The sequence below is a fragment of the Carassius carassius genome, chromosome 24 (assembly GCF_963082965.1).
Source record: "Carassius carassius chromosome 24, fCarCar2.1, whole genome shotgun sequence".
Classification (NCBI taxonomy): Eukaryota; Metazoa; Chordata; class Actinopteri; order Cypriniformes; family Cyprinidae; genus Carassius; species Carassius carassius.
In genome coordinates, this window is record NC_081778.1 from 21,491,625 (window position 1) to 21,515,576 (window position 23,952).

Below are 23,952 nucleotides of genomic sequence, written 5' to 3' on the forward strand. Positions count from 1 at the left end.
CGCTCTGTAAAGTTCATTCGTTTCTCCTAATGTTTTTTCCCACTGTGCCTCTGTGTTAAACAAGGTCAGACCTGTATGGGGTTCACTGATCAAGGGCCACGTTTGACCCTGATGTCTTCAGCTCTCTGTCTGATGTAAAGAATTTGAATGATACAGGTCCCTCTCTCTGGCATCAGGCCAGGATTTGTGCATATCATCTCCCCAGGACATCAACCTTTCCATTCGGCCGTACAGTTACAATAACTTCCCTGAAAATAAAAAAATGTATGCAAACACACCTTCATTTTATTGCAGCAGATGTGTAACAATGGCCAGGGATAACAGTCTTTCGACAAGCATTTTATTAAAACTGAGAATGAGTGGATGATTTATATCAATTACAATTAAGTGAATTTACTTATCTTTTTTTTACTAAATATAAAAAAATAACAAATACACATAGAAAAAACATAGCAAGATTTGTTTGATAAGATCAAATAGCAACTTTGTTTAACCCTGGCACAATTTTCTTAAAACCCGCTGAAATTTTATTTTAAAATAAGCTGTACAATAATGAAGCAAAATTAAATTTCATCTTTCTTTTTTTTTATCGTTTCCTGACAGAGCCACTCTTCTTATCCTCCGACTGCTGCTTTTTGACATCTTTCTTTCCTTTTGCTCCCAGATTCTCATAAACATCTTCATTTTTTCTGAAAAAAAAAAAAATTAGACAAAAGAAAAGAAATTAGTATAACTGATTATCCATTAACATACAACAGTCATCATAACCATCCCAACTTCTATACGAATAAAGGAGTGAATGAGTTTTTAATGTTTCAAAGTTTTATTGTTTTTGTCAGCAGCTTGAGCTATCAATTGACCCAAACCACAAAACGTGAGAGAGAGGCTTGCCAAACATTGTCAAGTAAGCCAATGGTTAGTTCAACTCAGTGATTAGAGCAGGATCAAACTGAAACAATACCAGATCTGTGATAAAATATCCAACTCAATCCCTCCCTTTCTCTTCCAATGGGATATTGCACAATGGCTCTAAGGCTTCTAAAAATGTCTGTGAGACTGAGAGATCTTTGAACCGCCTACTTAACTGCTCATCGGTTGGGGAAAGATAAGGAGATGTGAGAGGAATGTTTCTGGATGGTTGTGGGAGTATTCGAGGATACACTAAAAGCAGAATTCTACTTACTTCGAAGAGGTTTTGCGACTGGCCTTCTGGTGTTTAGGCTGAATTGAGAGGTTTCCATATTCGGTTTCTGTTTCCTGTAATAATAAGTAAAAAAAAAAAAATCAATACTAAGTACAACAGATGGGAGACACAGGATATAAGTCTTATCTTCCCTTTTTACAGTGTTGACTTTGATAAGATATTGCATGGGAACTGTTCTGAAGGCAAATGGATATACTATCATTCAAAAGTCAGCATTTATCTGACCAAAATAAAATACAGTAATATCATGAAATTTTATTACAATGTGTAGTAACTGCAGGCTTCAGTGTCACATGATTTCAGAAATCCTTCTAATATGCTGATTTGCTGCTCAAGATCCATTTTTATCAAGATTGAAATCAGCTGAGCTGCTTAATAGTTTTGTGGGGGGAAAAAAATTATAAAATTTTTCTTCCAGGATCCTTTGATTAATAGAGAGTTCAAAAGATCAGGATTTCCTTGAAATAAAAAAGCTTTTGTAACCGTATAAATGTTTTTATGGTCACTTTTTATTTAATGCTCCGTTGCTTTAAAAAGTATTAATTCCATAAAAAAATTATTTCATCATTACACAGAATTAATTTCTCAAACCAAATATTGGCTTAATTTGCTTTTATTGCTTTTAGTGCATTTCAAAAACCTCCAACCATGATACTCGGCCGTTTTCTTACCATGACAGCCCTTCGTGTGAGTTTAGTCGACTCTATATACTGTAGCACAGCCAAGTAGATGAACTTGTACTGTGCTTCGGTTTGCACCATGCCAGACCGCTGATCTCGAACCATCTGAATACACTTCTGGATGTCGATGTCACTGTCCAGACCTGACAAAAACAACATCTTTAGATTCATTTGCAAAAACTGCTACCATGTTTAATCCAAGATCTAGGCTGAAAATGTGGTTGCAACAACTAAGAATAAGCCTATTATAAGATTTTAAGACCAACTGTATTTATTTGTGTTAAAACATCTGGAGCATTTAGAAAGGAAGCATAGTAGTTAAACATATTAGAAAGCCTGAGGACATTCACAGGTATGGCGGAAATCGCGGGGGGGTCGGGGGGTCCGGACCCCCCCTATCTGAGGGTTGTCCCCCCCCTAAACTATAATTGAAATAAGTGTATTGTAAATAATATAATGAGATATATAGTTAAACTAATTGTGTAAGTAGTAAAACAATACAAATGCAAACTGAGCAACAACAAAAAAAGTTTTAAACATCTCGAGTTCCCCCTGCTTTGCCTCACATTGCTTTGGTCCACTGCCTGCTCCCCTTTTACATCACCACCACCGACACACACACACATACACACACACACACACACACACAGTCCGGTGCGAGAAAACATCGTGTTTCAGTAGTTGTGGAAGTCCATAAGTCTAGCTTACTTTATTCACATTAATCATCGGATGACGTGGTATTTTCTCTTTAATATAGATGATGCTGAGTCATTAATAAGTCGTGTCCAAAAAATATTATTGTGTACCAATTTACTTTTGTCACCGATGTAGTCTGCGCTGTTAGCGATTATAACAGGCGTTTTTACAACCGCTAAGTGAAAAAGAAGGGGAGGGGGAGGCCAGGGGAACCAATCAGCATCGAGTGTTCACTTTCAGCGCTGAGGAGTGCTGAGAAAAGTAACATCATAGAGGAGGCTAGCCTCTCTTCTGGAATATCAACCAACCATCATAGAGACATAAATTAGATATTAGTTTGAACCTGTTTTTATACAGTCTATGGTTTGAACGTCTCCCGGAGCGGCTGGGCTGATAATTTACCAAGTATTTATAATGAGTAGCGATATTGAATATATTTTCTTTACGGTTTCTATCTAAAAGCTGCCAAAAGCCATTTTAAACTGGTTAAGCAAATAATAATAATAATAACAATTGGCAGGGATCCCCAGACCAATACAATTAGTTTGCCTCCTCTATTTTAAAATTCACGAGCCGCCACTGGTCGGTTTATTTAATTTAATATAGTTAATCTAATATATCATCATACTAAGAGTGCAGTTGTTCTCCAGATATTAGCATAACAATTGTGATTTAGATTTTTATAAAAATTTAATAAACAATAAGTTAATATTAAGTGCATTTTAGGCACCATATTGCCTGTGTTAGCTCTATTTCACCAACTCAAAAAGTTGAAACTAAGCTACACACTGAGGAGGTGTTTCATAACTGAATAAATCCACTTTTTGAACAAATCAGTCATTGACGTAATAAATTATAATTTTTAGTTTTTTCCCATCTTTCACGTCTATACCGATCTCACAAACAGTTGTGTGAGGGTGTATGTCTAAGAGTGTGTATGCCTTCATTTTGCTAGGCATGGCAAATGTTTTTATATATGCATGTTTTAATTATAACTGTGAAGCAACAACATTGCTATTAAATGTGCTATATAAATAAATAAAAGTTTTCCATTGTATTTTGGTGGCTTGATTGTGTAAACAACTTCAAAAACATTGCAACAAAAAAAAAAATTGTTTTGAAGAATGTTGCAACAAAAAAAAAAAAAATTGTTTTGAAGAATGTTTTCGTCAATTTAGTCAGCTTTTTCATTGAAACAAAAAGAAACTTTGAGAAGAAGGATAATGGAACGGTCTCTATGCAATAGTAAGGCTTTCCTCTCTGTACACATATCCTTAAGTACAATTTTGCCTGTTTTATTGGTGTCCCCTTCAAAACTTGCTCATGAGAAATGTTATGTTTATTGTCCCCCCCCCAACATTTAGATGAGATTTTCGCCCCTGTTCACAGGTTATAATGCTTTAATCAATCTGATTGCACTGCATTAACCTTTAGTAGCAATAGCTTTGCCATGGTAATGTTCATTAATGTTTAGAGATAAAGGTGAATACTGAAACAGTACTGACCTCTCTAAAATGTTTTTAAGCTTAAATAAAACTGTAAACTTCTCATTAAGAGCTGAGATTAATAAAAATCTAGGATTCCAGAGGTTTGAGTAAAAACAACCTAAATAAATAAATTCTCAACTCAGTAGATAAATTAGTGTGTTTATGCAATTAGCAGACACTTTTATCACATTCAAGGTATTCATTTAATCAGTTCATCAGTTCTCTGGCAATTGAGCCTATGACCTTTCATGTGACGCTGCCAAAGAATGGTACGATGAAGGTATTACCAGGACAATCCCTAAGGGTTTTAAGTGCTTTCCTGAAGGGTACAATGGCTAATATTTTGCTTCAGCTAGGGACTGAACCACCAAGCTTCCAGATAGCAGGCTGCTGACTTTTTAAAGCCTCACAGAAAGCAGTTTTTTTTGTTCATAGTGAAAGTAAGAAAACCTCAAAACCTCAATACAGAGTGATATAAACTCACCTTTAGCATCAATGGTATCTATAAGCATGTCGATCACCACAATGGTTCCTGTTCGTCCGATACCAGCACTGCCAAAACACATTAATCAACAAATAACTGAAGCTATCTCTTTAAGCTGGCAGAGGTCTTGAGACACTGAATGTCCCACATAACGTTAATACTAAAGAGTAAAATATGGAGTGACAAGTTGACTACAAAAAGTTGAAATATGGCTTCTCCCAAAGATGTTTTGTGAGAAACACAAAATAAGTGGCATTTAATATTGCATCAGTGTTCAATGCTGTCCATAAAATGTCAAGACTATTCAGATCATCTGATATAGCATGAAATAGCATGTCTTATGGTCATGATTAAGCACCCAAGTGGAAGATGAAGGTATAAGAGGCTCTTTTGAGAGTAAGTACCTGCAGTGGATGATCATTGGTCCAGTTGAAGACAGTTCGTGCTGTTTCATGTTGACCTGCTCCAGAAAGCTGAGCACTCCACCAGGCTCCTGCGGCACGCCGTGATCAGGCCAGCTCAAATATTGGTAGTGCCAAATGGTGCGAGCTGGCTCTTTCTGGAATCAGATAAAATACAGTTTTTTTGGTTTAAGAATTTCTAATTTATTTTTACTCCAGATCTCTCAAATATATTTGCATTACACTGGTCATAACTGGTAGTATGCAAGATATTTTATGTTCACATCAGGCAAGTGAATGCATGATAAGCGGGAAAATTACGCAGTGTAATCTCGTCCAAGTGTGACACAGGGCCCTGCCATGCCCTGCGGCTCTTCCACATTGTTTGTTGTTTCTATCGATATATATCTTAATTGGGAAGTCAAATTAATAGTATTTTGGTACCCAGAGGCTATAATACCTCCAAAGAAGGTAACGATGGAAGAAACAATAAAAGAAATGAATGAAACACTGAAGAAATTGACGCAAGATATAAGAGACGTTGTAGCAAAGCAAACTGAGATAACAAACCTTTTGGCAGAAATCAGAGAACTCTTAGAAAGTGTGGCCGCAAAAGATCTGAGGATTGCTGCACTTGAAAATAAAGTGTTGAAGATGGATGAAATGGAATGTAGAATCCAAGATACGGAACTGTTTACCCGCAAAGAAGATGTAATAATAAGCGGCCTTGATGTTAAACCGAGGACGTACGCTGCCGCGGTGACTAAGAGAGATGACGAGAAAAGCCTAAATTCGAAAGATCAAGAATCCCTCGAAACGCAGGTAATCTCCTTTCTTCAAAATAGGAACATCCATCTGGACAAGAGTAACATCACAGCTTGACACATTCTACCAAGAAAGGACCGCACAACCAAGCCCAGAATCATGATGAGTTTTGTGAATTGTAAACACAAAACGGAAATTTTGTTGCAGGGAAAAAAGCTCAAAGGCACGGCGGTGTACATCAATGAACACCTAACATCCAAAAATGCCGAGATTGCCCAAATTGCTCGGCAGCTATGGAAGGAACGTAAAATAAAGGCTATCTGGACTAGAGATTGCAAGGTGTTGATAAGATTGAATGGCCCCTCGACTGAAGCGGAGAAAGTGTTGATGATTAGGGAGCTGAAAGATCTGGACTGCTACAAATGAAGATGATGGCAAACATGCTTCTTGGGAATATAGGAACTTTGGGCCAGGTGAAGACCAAAGGATTAGTCACGTTTTTGGCCGGATATATATTAAATTTTTTACTTTTCTTGAGGGGTGCTCAAAAAGTTTCTATCCTTGGCCGATGTTTAATTAGTTTTGAAGGGAGTTCGGTGCACCTATGGGAACAAGGTAGGAAACATTTTTCTACTTTGACTATGACTGTTTATAGTAGGGTTATTTATTTATTTTATTTTTTTATTCATCGATCCGGATTTACAATGCTTTCCTGGAGACGCAGGCTCAAACTTTATAAACTGTTAATATTACACTGCCTTTGCTACTGCTGCTTTTTTGTAAACCTACTTTTTTTTCATTTTTTGCCACTGGGACTTACTGCAGCGACTTTTTTTTTTTTTTTACTTATTGTGGACTAAATCATTTATTTCTCCATATGGCGGCACTTGTTGGTTAAACACAGCAGTTGTAAAAACAATATTTGTAGGGTATTATTATTTGTCTATTTGTTTGCTTATAGAAAATGATGACTGAGACTGATTTCTCTGGGCCTACAAGGGGCTACACACTGTTAAGAGCTAAATACATAGACTACAAGTTGTATGATTTTGAATGCAGTATTGATCCAGAAAATCACTGCTTTAACACAATTAATTCCACGTGTGATTACTATACAGAAGAAAAGTTTAATGATACAGTTAGCCTGGACAGTAATTTTTCAGTAATACATTTTAATTGTAGGAGTTTGTATGCAAGCTTTACAAAGATCCAGGAATACTTAAGGTCTTTAAAACATAAATTTTCAGCCATAGCACTGTCAGAAACATGGGTTAATGAAGCTCGAGGTGTAGATTTCTGTATGGAAGGTTATGAATTGCATCATTGCAGTAGAAGAGATAAGAGGGGAGGCGGTGTTGCCTTATTTGTGACCACTGAATTGAAATGCAAAATTGTAGAATGTATGACAACAGCCATTAATGATTTATTTGAATGTATTACAGTGGAGATTGATATGGAAAAGAAGAGGAATGTTGTTGTTACATGCATTTACAGAACACCTGGGTCAAAAATTGAAACATTCAATGAACAGCTAGAAAAGGTGTTATGTCAGCTGAATGAAAAGAAAAACTATATTTTGTGTGGGGACACAAACATCGATTTGTTGAGTGTGAATAGACAAGTTGCAGCTAGTGATTATTTGGAGATGCTATACAGTAAACGGTTGTTTCCATTGATCACCGAGCCAACTCGGATTACTACAACATGTTCAACATTGATCGACCATATCTTCACAAATGTTTTAGAAAGTAAAACCAAGAGTGGTTTGGAGATCAATGATATAAGCGACCATTTGCCTGTTTTTTGTGTTTTGGATTGTCAAATACCCAATGAGAAGGAAGCTGGCTGTAGGACTAAATATGTTAGAAAAAGGACAGATGAAGCAATTTTTAGATTTAGAAATGACTTGAGTGAACAAGACTGGGAAGAGGTGTATGTCAGGGAAGTAAATGCAGCATATGAAGCTTTTCTAGATAAATATCTTACATTATATGAAAGGCATTGTCCATATGTGCAATGTAGATATAAGGACAGCTTATATCTACATCCAAAAACCCTTGGATTACTAGGGGACTACAGAATGCATGCAAAAAGAAGAATACACTTTATAGAGATTTTATCAAATTTAGGTCAAAAGAAGCAGAAATGAAGTATAAGCTGTATAAAAATAAATTAACAACAATAATGAGACAAGTGAAAAAAGATTATTTTGGAAGTTTATTAGAAAAAACAAAACTGATATTAAAGGAACATGGAATATTTTGAATAAGCTGATTGGGAAAATTACATTAGGTCAGGACAGTACACCACACCATTTCATAAACGAGGATAATAAGAAAATTAAAAACTTAAACGAAGTAGTAAATGAATTTAATTCCTTTTTTGTAAATGTGGGACCCAAGCTAGCAGAGAATATTGAAAAACATAACTCAGGGCCACAGAATGGAGGGACAAGGGGGAGTAGAGTACTCCAATCAATGTTTCTTGGAGATGTTAGTGAAAATAAAATTCTATCTATAGTAAATGCATTAAAAAACAAGACATCTACAGATACGGATGGGTTAGATATGATCATTGTGAAATGTAAAAACCTTTAAGTTACATATTTAATCTTTCATTTCGAACAGGGATCTTCCCTAATAGGATGAAGGTAGCAAAGGTGGTCCCACTATACAAAGACGGTGATAAGCATAGGTTTACAAATTATAGACCAATTTCGCTATTATCTCAATTTTCTAAAGTCCTTGAAAAAAATTTTGTGCAAAAATTAGATGAATTTATTGAAAAAAAAAACAATTGTTAAACGAGAGTCAGTATGGATTCCGTTCAGGTAGATCTACAGCTTCTGCGACCATGAACATAATTGAGGACATAGTAAATGCAACTGACAATAAGAAACACACAATAGGTGTTTATTGACTTAAAGAAAGCATTTGATACAGTTGATCATTCAATCTTGTTTTTAAAGCTACAATTATATGGTGTGAGAGGAATAGTATTGGATTGGTTAAGTAGTTATTTGAACAAAAGAAAACAGTACGTTCAGTATAATAATAACAAATCCAATAATATGCAAATTAAATGTGGTATACCGCAAGGTTCCTTTTTAGGACCAAAATTATTTATGCTTTACTTTAATGACATTTGTGATGTATCTAAGTTATTGAATTTTGTTCTATTCGCAGATGACACAAACATTTACCTCTCAGGAAATGACTTAAATGAATTGGTAATTAGTATGGAACAAGAAATGGTTAAAGTGAAGGAATGGTTTGACATTAATAGGTTGTCATTAAATCTAAAGAAAACAAAGTTTATGATTTTTGGTAATAGAAAAAAAGATGATAGTATTGTACTATCAATAGCAGGAACAAAAATAATGAAAGTTAAACCACATATCTTATACATACAAAAAAAGATATCTAAGAGTATTTTTGTACTAAATAAGGTAAAACGTGTTAGATTATAAGGCATTGAGAACTTTGTATTGTGCACTGGTGTTGCCCTACATCAGCTACTGTGTGGAGGTGTGGGGAAACACATATCAAAGCAATACAAAGTCACTCTTTCTATTACAAAAGAGAGTCATACGAACTATATTTAAAACAGATTATAGAGAGCACACAAATGCCTTATTTTTTGGCTCTAAATTGTTAAAATTTAAAGAATTGGTCGAATTACGGACACTTATTGTTATGTTTAAAGCAAAAAATAGAGTATTGCCCACAAACCTTCAACACTTGTTTGTCCTTATAGAATATGAAGGAAGAAGAAAGGGACATTTTAGGTATCAAACTGTAAGGACAACAGCAAAACAAATGTGTACTTCAGTCGTGGGAGTGAAAGTTTGGAATTCTCTACAAAATGTACTAAAGCAATGTAAAAATATATTTCAGTTAAAAAAAAGATTTAAAGAGAAACCAATGGATTTGTATGAACACTTATAGAAATTGATGATGATGATGATGATGGTTGTGATTTTGGTTTGCTTTTGCTTTGGATGAATACTTATAGAAATTGATGATGATGATGGTCGTGATCGTGGTTTGCTTTTGCTTTGGAATCTGTTTTAGGTTGGTGTTTTGGTTTCTAGTTTGTTTCATTTGTTATCATCATGCATTGACGGGGACTTGATATGTTGTTTTTTTGTTGTTTTTTTGTTCAGGGGGCAGGAAATAGAAGATATTCTTCACCCTGCCTCCTTTTCATCATGGTTTTATAAATTATATATATGAGGATGATGAAGTAAGTTTTGTTGGAAAAAAAAATATCCTTGAATGAAATAAACATTATCAATATCAATATCAATATCAATTTCTTATCCAGTCATAAAAACAGAGAGGACGGAAACATGAACAACGTCTCCAAAACTGCTCTGAGAGTCACTTCATGAACATTTTACTCATTGATTTGAGTAAAAACAGCTTCATATAACCTACAATAGATAAATGATAAATAAAATGTATGTTTTATGCCTTCATTTTGATAAAAATTCAAAAGGCTACATTAAGAAAAAATGTAATTAACAAATTAAGTTGTTTATACATTCAAAGAATCAGACATGCTAAAACACAGAATTAGGTATAAAAAAATATAAATAATATATAGAGAAAAAATTAAATTCATAGCGCCCTAAACTTGACATTTTGTTAAACTTTTAATAGATTTATGTGAAATGTATAAGTTTCATGATTCTGATTAATTAGACTTGCTTTTTAATTGATACAATTTAATGTAACTATTAAAAAGGAGTACAGCAATACAGAACAATTAAATGTTAATTTGAAAAAAATGCATTTAGAATAAAATAAAATAAAACAGAATTTAGGAAAAAAGAAAATGGATTTAATAGGGTCCTATCCCTCAGCCTTGCTGCGCCCCCCAGTTTGGGAACCACTGTTTTCTTCTTGGAAATAGATACACTAATTGTGTTTATTATATATACTTTTTTATTAAAGTTAAAATCTACTTCATTTCCACTTTAAAGTTAAGTTTATATTTTTGTGCAATTACTTGTCAGTAACACTTCTGCAGTGTTAACATGATGTTTATTACTGCATAAAATTAATTGAAATAAATGTTTAATTTATAAAGTACAAGTTGATTTCAAAATGCACCTACATTTTTTTAGCATTTTGCATTTTTAAGTTGAATAAAATACTATTTTGCCCTATATATTTCATCATTGAGGATTTCTTAAAAAAAAAAAAAAATCTCATATCGTTCTTGTGAACCCAGTCTCGTGTTTTGTCTCATGGCATAAGTGTCTCATCATACCCTAATATATATATATATATATATATATATATATATATATATATATTATTCTTTTTTATTGTGTTGTTGTTGTTCTTAAATTTCGTAAAAAAAAAAAAAATCTTACTTAAAAAATCTTTGAATTAGAGTACTAAAGTGGTGTCACCTTTAGACTTTTTGATCTAACCATAATGCAACTGTGTTAGTTAATAACAGAAAGGCCTTATTTTAAAAAGACAATACTCTTTTCTTCAAACTGTTTTATCAAGGCAAAGGTATGATATGCATTGGAAGAGAATGACGTACAGGGACAGAATCCGGGAGCAGGTGCTATATGCAGAAATGTGGTGTGTGCTAGTGTGAATGATCGCACAGAGGTATTGAAAAAGACAGTTTTCTTACCCGATGTGTTGCTGTGAGCTCCATCACTCTGACCTTGTAATCAGTAGCATCCTTCTCAGACAGTAACGTCACCACATATCTGCCTGCTTCCTTTTGCTTTTCGTCAGTAGTTGGCCAGTATGGGACACACTTATTCTGCAGAGGGCGCATGTAACAAAAAAAACAACTATATATTAATAGACCTCAAAATGTTACATTTACAGTCAAGAGATTTTCTACTAATAATAATACTAAATAAAAAAAATTGAATTCATTATGAATTGGAAGATTGTCAACAATTACTAACCCGTCCTTTTTCAACCTCCCTTGTTGTCATGACAATTACTCGAGTCTTTTCTTGCCATACCATTTGCCAGAAATCGTTTACAGTTGTTAGGAGGCAGCCTTGACAAGCAATGTAAACTTTCTGGTAATTAATATCCATTAATTTGTTCTGGGAGCACAGACATATAGAAAAAGAGAGGAGGAGAGAAAAGAGAGGGTTTAACGAAAGAATTTGAGAGATTTATGATTATGTTGTGATTTATGTTGTGGACGTACTACAACATAGTTGGCATTGATGTAATCAGAGCCGACAACATTGGGATCTGCGTTTTGCAGGATAACCCTAGTATCATCAACTGAAAAGAGAAGAAATGTAAATATTTATTATAAAAACTGTCACAATTTATGCAACTTCTCACTACTAAACTTATATTTCATTTATATTTTTCCAAGAAATATTGCAGTGCGATGAGATTCATTGCTCACAGGGAAGGATGTTCTTATATCTGTTTTTGCTTTTGTTTTCTGGTCTCATTCCTTCATCTCTGCTCTTCGTTACCTTAGTTTCCAACTTTTGCAACGCCTGAAAGAAGAAAAACAGATTTATAGATCAGAAATAGCACAGATAGAGAGTACACATGACCACATCCTGCCTGTAGAGAACAGCTCTGAACAACAGTTTGGATGTGGTCTAACCTTACTACGACCAGTGATCATCTTAGTAGGAACGCACTAATTTTAGCAACAGTTGATCAACATGTACAAATTGTTATAATTACAAAAATGACAGTAAAAATGCATGAATTGTCTTTAATCAGAAGCTAATGTAAAAGTAGATGATGTGGAAAAAAACAGATGGCAATTAAACGTGTGCCTGTGACTTCATCTGTTTTTGTCTTTTTATGTAAAAAAATAAATGTAAAAACACAAAATAAAAAAATATACATATTTAATTTATTAATTTATTAAATAAATCCAAATAATTATCTCTTAAGATCTAACTGCTTTGAAAGAACAAGAACCTAACCTAAAACTACAACGCAAATCTTTCAAAACTTGTGTGGAATTAAAACTTTTTTTACTCACATTAACTAATCTGCAGAGTTTTGTTTTAAATTTTATTTTATTTAATTTATATATATATATTTCTTTAATTGTTTACTTATTTTCAGTTTTTGCAATTTTGGTTTCTCCTAAGCAAGTCAATGCTCAACAATCTGACAAAATAATCAAATATGACAAAAAATTTATCATAAATATGATTTAACTCAAATCAAATCACATTTAAAAAGGTGTTTTTTTTAGGCTGGTCCATATTATAAAACAGGTTATTTGAACTGAAAAGCAGTAACTCCATATTAAGATATTTTAATGTATTTTCTTTACAAAAGTAGCATTACTGCAATATTTTCAAAATAGTTTTTTCCAAATAAATCCCACAATGTGTTCATTAAATGTTGCTGTGCTTCTAATGCATTAAGGACTTGTGATTCATCTACAGCAGGTGGGGAATAACCTTTAAACATGCCACTCACATCAAACTCTTCCCAGAACCCAGCTTTTATCTTTTTATCGGCCCCGTCCATGTTATCGGAGGTCAGGTCGAGCTGCTTTACTCTGCTCTCAATATCAGCTGCGTTCAACCTTGTGGAGTAATAAGGCTGAGGAAAAGGATAGACATCGAAACAAATGCAAACAGGGAGAAGAGCGAAACATCAACACAGACAGACAGAAAAGAGTAGGAGACCGACAACAGAAAGGAGGAGAGAGACAGAAAGGGCGAAGATTAATCACAACATTAAAGGTGCTTCCCACAGTTTTTTTGTGATGTGCCGTTTTGTCACACTAATAAATAACTCTATTTCACAGTTATCTTCCAGCCAAATCTCTTTACCTCTGCAGAACAGATGCTCTTAATTTCAGCTTTCTTACACTTTCGAAACATTTCAGCTTAATTTATCAATAATTTCTGTATAAGCTAACATGACCAAACCTTACAGTCAGTTTCCACAGTGCTGTGGTTAATACCAGTAGATGGTTAGTTGCTGGTGCTTTTGTTGGAACATCTCGCTTCACATTTATGTTGGTATGAAAAAATAAAAAACCCTCTCACTCACTACAGATGTTCCTCACCTGTTTGAGGTAAACCATTGTCCCAGACAACTCCTCAATACCAGTGCGTTTGAAATGCTCCACAAGGTCTGCCAAATTGTCAAAAACGTCTTTACCACCAACTGTGTAACGGTCATTCTGAAAATCAACATGCATAAGAAATGAAAAGTGAATCAGTCAGTTGAATTCATACTCAAGGGTAACATGCCGTTCACTGGCACCTTAACTGGATGCCAAAATTGACCTTCAAATAATTATTAAAATGATTATAATATAAAGACAAGACATTATAAAAAACATTTAGACTGTGAGAGAAAGCATATTATACTTTCTTTGTTTTACTCATGAACGCCATTTCCTTTGAGATTACTGCATTTACGTTTGAACAACATTTTAAGTGGATGTGCCTCATTTGAAGTCAGTTCCATCACATTCACTACGGCCGTGCTGAGAATCTCCAAAAACCTGTTCTCATAATCTTGTGAAGCATAGGTTTTATTGAAAACCAAACTTTTTGAATAGGTTTGCTTGAAAATGTGCTAATAACATCACCAAAACGGCAACACAAAAGCTCTCTGTGTCTTTAAATCAGATTAACAGAAGCTGTCCACTGGTGAGAGCTTACATTTTCTTAGATAAAATAGGGTTAGCATAGGCTGATTTAAAAGGTTTTAGGCCTTAACAGAATTGTTTGGTTCTCTGAGCTGATTAGAACCGTCTTCACAGAACACAGTTTGTTCTGTTAATCTGCTCAGAGGGTAACAATGCAACGACGGTGGTTTTTCTGCTTTGAACCTCACTAAAGCACATACGCATACGCACATACCAGTGGAATAAATAAACAATTGACAGGCAGTGCGTTGACCTGATTTTCCCTTGGCCATATACTTCAACTATTCATTTCAACAGCACAACAATAGTGCTTATTTAGAGCCCTGAGTGGAGCATGACCACCCCCGCTGCCATTCACACACACTCATGACTCCAGTTGCGTTTTTCAGGTAAGCCCAAGCATGTGAATCAGTGTCGTAATGTGTGTACCATATGTATTTAAATGCTTTACTGTTTCTAAGTATGTCAAGCATGTTTATATGTATGTATGTCAAACTGTATGAATCTGTACACATGTCATACTATGTGAATGTGTATATATGTCAGAGTGCAAATATATTGCCAGTTAAGCAGATTTATTTATTTTTGGTATTTCATCACCTTAGAATTCTAAATTTCTATCTGACATTTTTGCCAAAATTTAGTTATTCACAAATTCTTATTCTGAGACTAATTTATTTACACTATGTGATTTTTAAAGGACTTTTGGGAATTTTTATTAAGAAAGCAAAAGGTTCTATCTACCAAGTATATGGAATGCAAAATAAAATATAAAAAATTGAAGCTCAATATCTCAAAACCATTCAGAGTGCAGATAGAACCTTACAATTCTAAAATGATGTTCCAGTTGTTCCAGACCTGTGTGATCTTTTTTCTTCTGCTGAGGTTTGGAACCACTTCAGGATGAGCAAATTATGTCAGACTTTTCATTTTTGGGTGAACTATACCTTTAAATGCTGTGTCATTGATCAAGATGTTAAGATCTATATAAAAGAACATTCTTAGATCCATTATGTTCTATATCTAAATGACCAATAGCATAAATCCTATTCATCAAGGATTGACGCACAATCATTCATGTGTGAGCTCACTTACATTGCACATGATCTTGATGTGGGAGACCCTCCTACCAGCACTGGTCATTTCATCGGTGAGCACAGACAGAACAAAGTCTCCTGGTTTGGAGAGCGACTCCCTCACCAGGAACGTCCCGGGCTCATCACGCTCACGGAGCAGCTTCTCAGCACTGGGACCTGACAAGTGACCATGGTACCACCTGAAGACGCAAAAACAAAGGAGGAAAAAGTCATTGTTAGATGTTCTCATAATAGAAAAAAGTAAAAAGTAGTAGTAAAATGTACCTTGTTATTTATATATGAATAGTATTTCCTGCATGCATAACATGAATAAATTGATGTCTCTGACGTAAACAAACCAGTTAAGGTTTAAAGCCAAATGCAGCTGCACCACAAACCAATGCAGCCATGAGAGCAAAAACAAGAGACTGAACATTTATGTCACATCTGTATTTCCAGTGCACATATGTTTATTAGCAATCCAATTTTGAATCATGGTGCAAAAGTCTGGCAGCCCTCATGCTCTAGCATACAAAATTTTTTGTTAACAATTGGGCTCAGTTCTCAATTTCTACATCTTAGCTTCCTGTACTGCGGTCGGAAAATTTTCTGATGACAAGATTTCTTGACTCGAGACTTTGGTGTATTTTTAGCTTGTCCTTCCTTCTCTCTTGTCTTGAGAAAAAAAAGAGAGGCTTGCTAAATCGCCAAATGGGGGTTCTTCCATGCTTGCTCTTTGACAATTACAACCGGTGAATTAGTTTGCTGCTTCTGAATAATAATAAATGTGTATATATATATATATATATATATATATATATATATATATATATATATGTGTGTGTGTGTGTGTGTGTGTGTGTGTGTGTGTGTGTGTGTGTGTGTGTGTGTGTGTGTGTGTGTGTGTGTGTGTGTGTATATATATGTGTGTATATGTGTGTATATTAGTTTAACACTAATAAAATAAGCAATTGCTAATATAATGTCAATGTCAATTTTATTTATATAGCACTATTAACCACAACCAAAATTGACCAGTGTGCTGTAAAACAAGTTAAACAGAAAATTCCACATTACAAAACAGACTAAAATAATGTATAAAACAGTACAGTACATCATTACTAAAATACAGTGCAATTATACTTTTTCACTTGTTATATGCCAACTCAAAAGATAGGTTTTTATCTTGGACTTAAAAAAAGGCCAAGAAGAACAGATCTAATAGAAATAGGCATGTCATTCCAGAGACTGGGGGAAGCTACCAAAAAAGGTGGAGTCACCCTTACATTTATAATGGTCTAATTTATATTTTTAGTTGACTACATCTTGTTAATGCAAATCTTAAGTTCTCTGTCTTTACTAAAAAAATCCGTATGACCAAAAGTTAAGCACATGTGACTGGGACACATATCAGCGGGACATCTGTCTTATTATTAAGACACCATGTCATCATGCAATCAGACATCTTTGTGTTTCTAATCATCAACAATCAACAATATTTTCAGTGCATCTTAATCTTTTTAGAAAGTTACATTCTCATTAATTGTATTATTTTATCTGCCAGTTGTATATACTTTATACCATCTTTCATTGCAAATTGTCTTCCAAGGTATCAGAACTTGCGTGATAGACTTGAGAACATAATTTTCTTTACAACATCTTATGTGTTAGTCTCTGGTGACCATGTTCTACATTTAAGTTGCTTTAAATGTAAGCATTCACTCTTTCAATGAAAGTCAGTTGTTCTGGATCCCAGTAGTATGGACAAAGACAGTTGAAAAACATTGCAAAATATCTTTTTTGTTATGCAGAAGAAAGTAAGTAATACAGGTTTGGACCGACATTAGGGAAAGTAAATTATGACAGATTTTTTTTTTTTTTTGCGATAACTTTCTCATTAAATATCTGTAAATTCTAGAAAATACCAGAAGGTAAAGTGTCCCACTGAGTTTGCATGTGACCTAGGTTTGCATACTTTAGGTTCTCGGTCCGTTAGACAACACCCATCAAGCAGCTCATCATGAGCATGACCAAAAAAAGAGAAAGAGATAGACAGAAGTGTGGGGGACAAAGAGCTGAGAGAGATAGGGGAGAGATGAAGAAAGGCCTGAATGGGTCTGGTCACTGTTTGCAAATGTGTCAAAACTAAAGTTTCCAACCGCAGTTGAGAAGAGGAAGTCAGACACATGGCCGAGGGAGGGTGGAGTGTGACTGCAATTCAAGGTGCATTAAAATGAAATAAAGAACTTAAAGAAAAATCTGTGACCAGGATGGTAAAACTTTGGGATCCAAAAGGCCACACTGAAATCAGGGAATAAAAATTTTATGTACACCTGACAATAAACAGGATTCAGGATTTTATAAACTTAACAACACACCATTTCTTTTACATAAAATGAATAAGAAATTTTTCAAGACTGCACTATTTCTAAGTCAATAATCAAATAAGCAAATTCTTGATCATGTACTCTCCTTTGCAGGGAAGGTCAGATGCTTTCACTTCTGTTGAACATTGTGGACATGATTTTTACACAAACTTGGGTAAAAGTCACAAACCAAATATTAAGATGAACATTTTTCTCAAAATGCAGATAATAATATAATATAATATAATATAATATAATATAATATAATATAATATAATATAATATAATATAATATAATATAATATAATATAATATAATATAATATAATATAATATAATATAATATAATATAATATACATTTGTAACTGTATATAATATAATATACATTTGTAACTGAAAAAAGTAATTACATGAAAGAATGCAAAATAGACACTTGTATTAGCAATCTCCGACATATGCACTTTAATTTATAATAAAGTATTCTAAAAATGATTATATTTTTTATTATTCATAATTATTACAAATTATAATGATTAACTTTAACGTACCATTTTATTACATTTATAACAAACTTAAACTTTATCAGTTTAATCAGATTTAGTGTGTTTTTGTTTAGACAGTCTTAATTTTAGTGAATTATTGTTCCTTTTTCCAATGCATTACATTAACTATAAAAATTAATCTGAAATATTTCACACTTATATGTGTTAAGTTTTTTTTAAATTTTGCACCATACAGACATTGTGTGCAGACAAAAAGGGAAATTGATGAACAAATGAAGTCTGAAATATCTGTGCATAACATGCATTTTGCATTACTTATTGTTACAGCCAACATCCACAAACCTAAACGCAAGTAAGGTTAACTAAAGTGACATTAGGCATGTTAAAAAGTTTATGTTTAGCAAATGCTGGTCCAGGATTGTGACTATGATCCATATAAACAGGAGAAACTGATACAGTGTAATGTGAAAAATTCTCCAGTTGAACGGCCAAATGTAAATTGTATCAGATTCTGATGTACTGTAGTAACAGACAAGAATTTGGTGCATTTGGTGTAATCATAAACCAAAGAGACCATCTTATATGATTTATTCTTCCTGGTCACATTAACATATCTCTTGCTGAACTAAATGAATCCACTGTTGTTTGGTTTTACTCTTTATTTTATAAGATTAACAGTATTTTTGGAAAGAATTTGGGAGATTTGTATCAAGTTTTGTCCCTCGGTTTCTGACATAATTGAAAGTAGAAGTGTGGAAGAATTCCAATGTGTGATAAAATGGCTAATCATGTGCTGCTAACAAAATACTTTTACAAAATCAGCAGGGATGGAAAGTCCTCTGAGGTGACATTTTGCATGCACAATTTTACTGTGGAAGTATTACAGCCAGTAAGAACAATTTTTACAATTAATTTGTCATTAACTTTTTGGCATAGCGACCAGTGTTGAAAAAGGTAACTTGTGGCTAACTTACTAGGCCAAGATTTAATGTAGTTAACTTTAAAAGTTGTTTTTTTTAGCTTAGCTACACTATGAACTATTAGCTCTCTTGTTAGCCACACTAGCTAGTAGCAAAAACGAATTAAAGTACACTGAAGCTCTGTAGTTAACCACTTTTTGTTAGCTTGCTGTGCATCTTGAGTAGCATTTTTCTGCCACAAATAAAAGTTGATGCTCTCAGTTAGCATAACACTATTTGAATAGATACATTTGCATAAAATACCACTGCTGAATCTACAAAACATCTAACACTCTCAAAAAGGGCAAAGCAGCAATACTTTATTTACCAATAGGCTATCAACAACAGTACAACCAATATAAATTCTTAACCTTATGAGTCAAAGGCTTTCCATGTCCAAAATATTGTGGCCATGTTTACATGGACAATTTGACTATTGGATCCACTACAGCAGCAGACTAAATATAAATTTGCAAGCAGGATTTTCCAACTACTCAAATGGCTGCATTAAGTTTAACATCAAACAGTGGAGTAGCATAATACAAGACCTGAAAATGTCACATTATGACTTTGACCTTTTAAGTTTTTCTCTTTTTTTTTTACTAAAAAGTTGACCTTCCAGCTGATATGAATAAAATAACAACCTAACTTTAGAAACAACTGTAAACAGCATGACTGCAACAACAATGATTGATGTCACATATATAAATATATTCAGTATCAGTAAGCAGTAGAAACAAGCATGAATATCATGTGTATGTGTATTTATGTATCTGTGGGGGCCTCATGAATTGAGATATGGTGTAGGAAAAGCAAACGGATTGGAATAGTTGAAATTGAATATTTCCATACGCAACCTATGCAAACATCATAATCAGAATATTTGACATGACTGAGAAAGAGGATATAACTTTGCATAGACAAGGTTAGCAAACACAGATGACACTCACTTTAAAAAATTATGACACAGAAACCTTTGAAATATATAAGAGTCACGCACACAAATTAGATCAAACCAAAAGTCAAAAAAAACTGCTTGTATTAGCTATTTTGTCCAGCTAATTTTGTAAATACATCTGGACATCTTCAGGATGAAGGGTCACATGATGGCTTACCTCTCAGTGGTGGGATCAGAACAGTTTAAAGGGTATTTGAGCTCAATAATGGTCCCATCTTTATCCTGTAGAGTTCCATGATCTCCAGTGTAGTATTCCACCAATTCGGCCAACGTTGCAAACTTTTCCCCACCATACAGATCGTAATAATCACCCGTGTTCTGAATCCTAATGTGTGTGATCATGTCTCCTACTCTGAGAGATAGAGGGAGAAAAGAAAAGGGGACTGATGATGCACCATACTCAGTAAAATTGTATTATTTTGTTATTTAATAAAACAAGGCATCTCAAAATAATTAATCCATGTCCCCAAACATAAACTGGTTTGAAGAGAACATAATGTCACAGGATATGGAGTAATAGTAACTTCACAAAGGATGTAGAAACTGTACGGGTAGTGTGAAGTAATTACTTGACCTGAAGTCTTTTTCACAAACGATGGCAGTAATATTTTCCATCACAGATTTTGATTAGCCAAACATATTCGTCCGGTTTTTTCAAGGTTTGAAAGTTTGTCTTCCTGAGAATAAGTCATTAACCAAAAATAGCTGTGTTCAAGTGTGCCAGCAAACTAGATTTGGTTAAGTGGTTTGGCACCAGACGAAACAACACATCAGATATGTGGCACAGTAAAGAGGAGACTAGCATGTAAATGGAGGACTCTTGGGAATTCCCATTCACTTCCCCTCTCGCTTCATTTTTTTAAGCTTTATAATATCCTATTAATTAAAAGCTTAAAGAATTGTACGCAGACACTTGTATATTAAACACATAGGGAAACAAACTTATTGTATGTCCGGAGCATATTTAACAGTCTAAATGTAAAAAAATCTAATTAGGTTCTACAGTCTACAGAATTAATTAAAACACATATAGATAAATGTGTGAATTATTGCATTGTTATGTGAAGTGAACTGAACTGTTGATGACAGTCGCATGGCTGATAACGTGTAAAAAAAAAAATAGCTTGAAAATATATATGCATTAATATGTTAAAGGTCAGAAAACCACAACTCAAACACAGCTTCTGAAAAGAAAGGAAAAGTGATGGAAATTAGCACAGCTTATAATGAAATAGTTATTGCCACATTGTGCGTGATGTCTCTCTAGTAAAAAAAAAACTGCTTGACATCTATTCCAAAAAAAAAAAAGAAAAAATTAAAAAAGTAATAACTGGACTAAAACCAGTCAAATACAGAAACATTCAATAAATAAAAAGTTTTTTTTTGTTTTTTGTTTTTAGCCAACACAGAGAGGCTTGCATTTACAACAGCAGAAAGAAACAGAAAGCTATGAAGGCTATTTATCACCCAGTCTGACCTCAGCTTATCCTAAGAATCTAATTTTAATGGCGTAAAAAGTGGCTGAAGATGGATATTTTTACACATCGAACCAAAAGTGCTGTACCTAACAGACAGAGAGAAATCGCCCACATTCTTCTTGCTGGGTCGGGCCAGGAAGCTGCCATGGACACCTCGGGTCTTCAAAACGGACTCTGCGTCTAATCCAGACAGATCTCTGTGGAACCACCTGTTCAATGTGTAAATGAGCCTTTGTTAGAGTCAGACACTCTAGAGACAATAATGTAAAAGAGTGGTTTCACATAATGGCACAATATACTTTTGTGGACAAATTAACTGGACGCAATCCAAACATTTCCCCCAAAATAAGTTTATTGGGTTTGAAATGATAAAAAGTAGCATGTTGGTAAAAAAAAAAGACAAAATATTTGCAAAATTTGTGGCAGTGTGGTGCACTATTAGTGTAAAACATACATAGTTAATATGATGAACTATACCTCTGGTTTAGAACACCTGTCTGAACTCAAGGGGAAATGACTTAAAACATCCACATCTTGACACGTTTAAATTTAACTGCAAAAATGGCCTAGAAAACCTCAAAAAAAAAAAAAAAAAAACTAAGTTTTGAGAAAATCTCTAGCATTATTTCTTTGCACATTGATCCAAATGATTTTTAATTTGTTATGTAATGCAAATATATTCATGCATTTAAAAAAGTCTCCAAATACTTTACTTTTTAGATATAGAGGGTAAACTATATGTGTGTGTGTGTGTGTGTGTTATGGTGAAGCACATGCAAAAACAAGTACACTCTACCACGGCCTACCAAACCACCAAGTGCATTTGCAGAAATGCACATACACGTGCAGCCAGACATGCATCAGCATATAAATACACCTTGCACATTGCAGTTATGCACACACACACACACAAAATTATTATTTTTTTTAAAACACATGGCAAGACTCACAAATAAGAGTCTGTTGTGCAAAACATAAAGAGCAGCAAAACTGAAAAGGGGAAGATGAGGAGTTGAACAAGACTGCAACAAGAGAACAAGTGCGAAGTCTGTCTCAACTTACCGGACCATCTTCCTTTTTCAAATGTTCCTCTTCCGGTCAAAAGGAAAAAGAATTGAATGCAAATTAATATTGTATTAGATATGATATAGGCATACACAATAATCCAGAGCAGTAAAGAAGTCTCTTCGTGTCATATGTAAGCACTCATCCTCTACTTTTTCCATATGCCTCCCTCTTTCTATAACCAGTGCAGTGACATTCCTTCACACAACCAACCCCAGCTCATAATCATTTGTCTAGCCGCTTCATACCTGCCCGCTTTGCCTCTCCTCTCTCGAAATATAAACAGTTTTCGGCGCTTTGATGAGCAGGTCGTCCTGACAGTGTATATAAGCCTGTCGTATGTCCCTCCCTCTCTCACTCTCTCATGCACTGTTACAAACTTCTTCCTTCCTTTTTGTGGCTTTTTCATAAAACAGTGAAAGCAAACAAGAGAGGTATAGACAGATACAGAGATGTCAGATGAACTTCCGTTTCATTAAGTTCTTTTTGTAAATAACTAATTATCCGACATTATCATACAAACATTCAGCTCAACCTTTGAAACTGCAAGAGTCAAATAGAGGAACTAGAGGTAGTGCAAAATAACAATGACAATTAAATTACCTCTTATTATTTCTTCTCCAATGGCTTTCTGAATTAACTTAATCTTTCTTTTGCTCCCTGTCTTTCTTCTTTTATGCCCTTTTCCTCGCAGGTTGATTTCACAGGAAGGGTGTCATTGAGGCTGACAGTTAAAGTCCATTTTGTTTAGTTGTACATTGCACTTCCTTGTTTTCAGACCTTCCCCTCTCACTAATACAAACACACAGAAATAAATCTATATTATTATTATTACTACATCGAAATGGCCTGAGGTACATAATGTAAAACCTTACCTGCCATAATGCACCACAAGGATAGAATTGTATGTGTTATTTAACTAATAACCCTGCTACACATTAACATTAAAAAATGAGGTCATGAGATTCTTCACAATGTGATTTCAAAAGTCAATGTTTAGCATCATTACTCCAGTGTCACATGATCCTTCAGAAATCATTCTAATATTCTGATTTGCTGCTCAATTTATTATTATTTTTTTACATGGTTAAAACTTTTGCCAGACACAATTTAACATAATGCTGAGCTAATACCTGCACCCAGAAAAGGATACATTTTTGCCTTGCAAATATCTAGCCCTCTAA

The 23,952-nt window shown here is 34.2% G+C and overlaps 1 protein-coding gene across 1 annotated transcript; it reads right to left on the reverse strand.

Annotated features, from left to right (window-relative positions):
- Window positions 1–263: 263 nt before the first annotated feature.
- On the reverse strand, window positions 264–23,143 carry LOC132103164 (tyrosine-protein phosphatase non-receptor type 6-like). Its single transcript, XM_059508030.1, has 16 exons — window positions 23,017–23,143; window positions 22,766–22,794; window positions 21,790–21,912; window positions 20,383–20,577; window positions 15,459–15,639; window positions 13,773–13,889; window positions 13,175–13,300; window positions 12,126–12,222; window positions 11,916–11,995; window positions 11,662–11,808; window positions 11,376–11,510; window positions 4,956–5,110; window positions 4,552–4,619; window positions 1,876–2,027; window positions 1,184–1,257; window positions 264–689 (listed from the first exon to the last, which is right to left on the reverse strand). Exons 2-16 carry the CDS (start codon window positions 22,771–22,773, stop codon window positions 587–589), a joined length of 1,761 nt encoding a protein of 586 aa, XP_059364013.1. The 5' UTR covers window positions 22,774–22,794; window positions 23,017–23,143; the 3' UTR covers window positions 264–586.
- Between the last annotated feature and the right edge of the window lie 809 nt (window positions 23,144–23,952).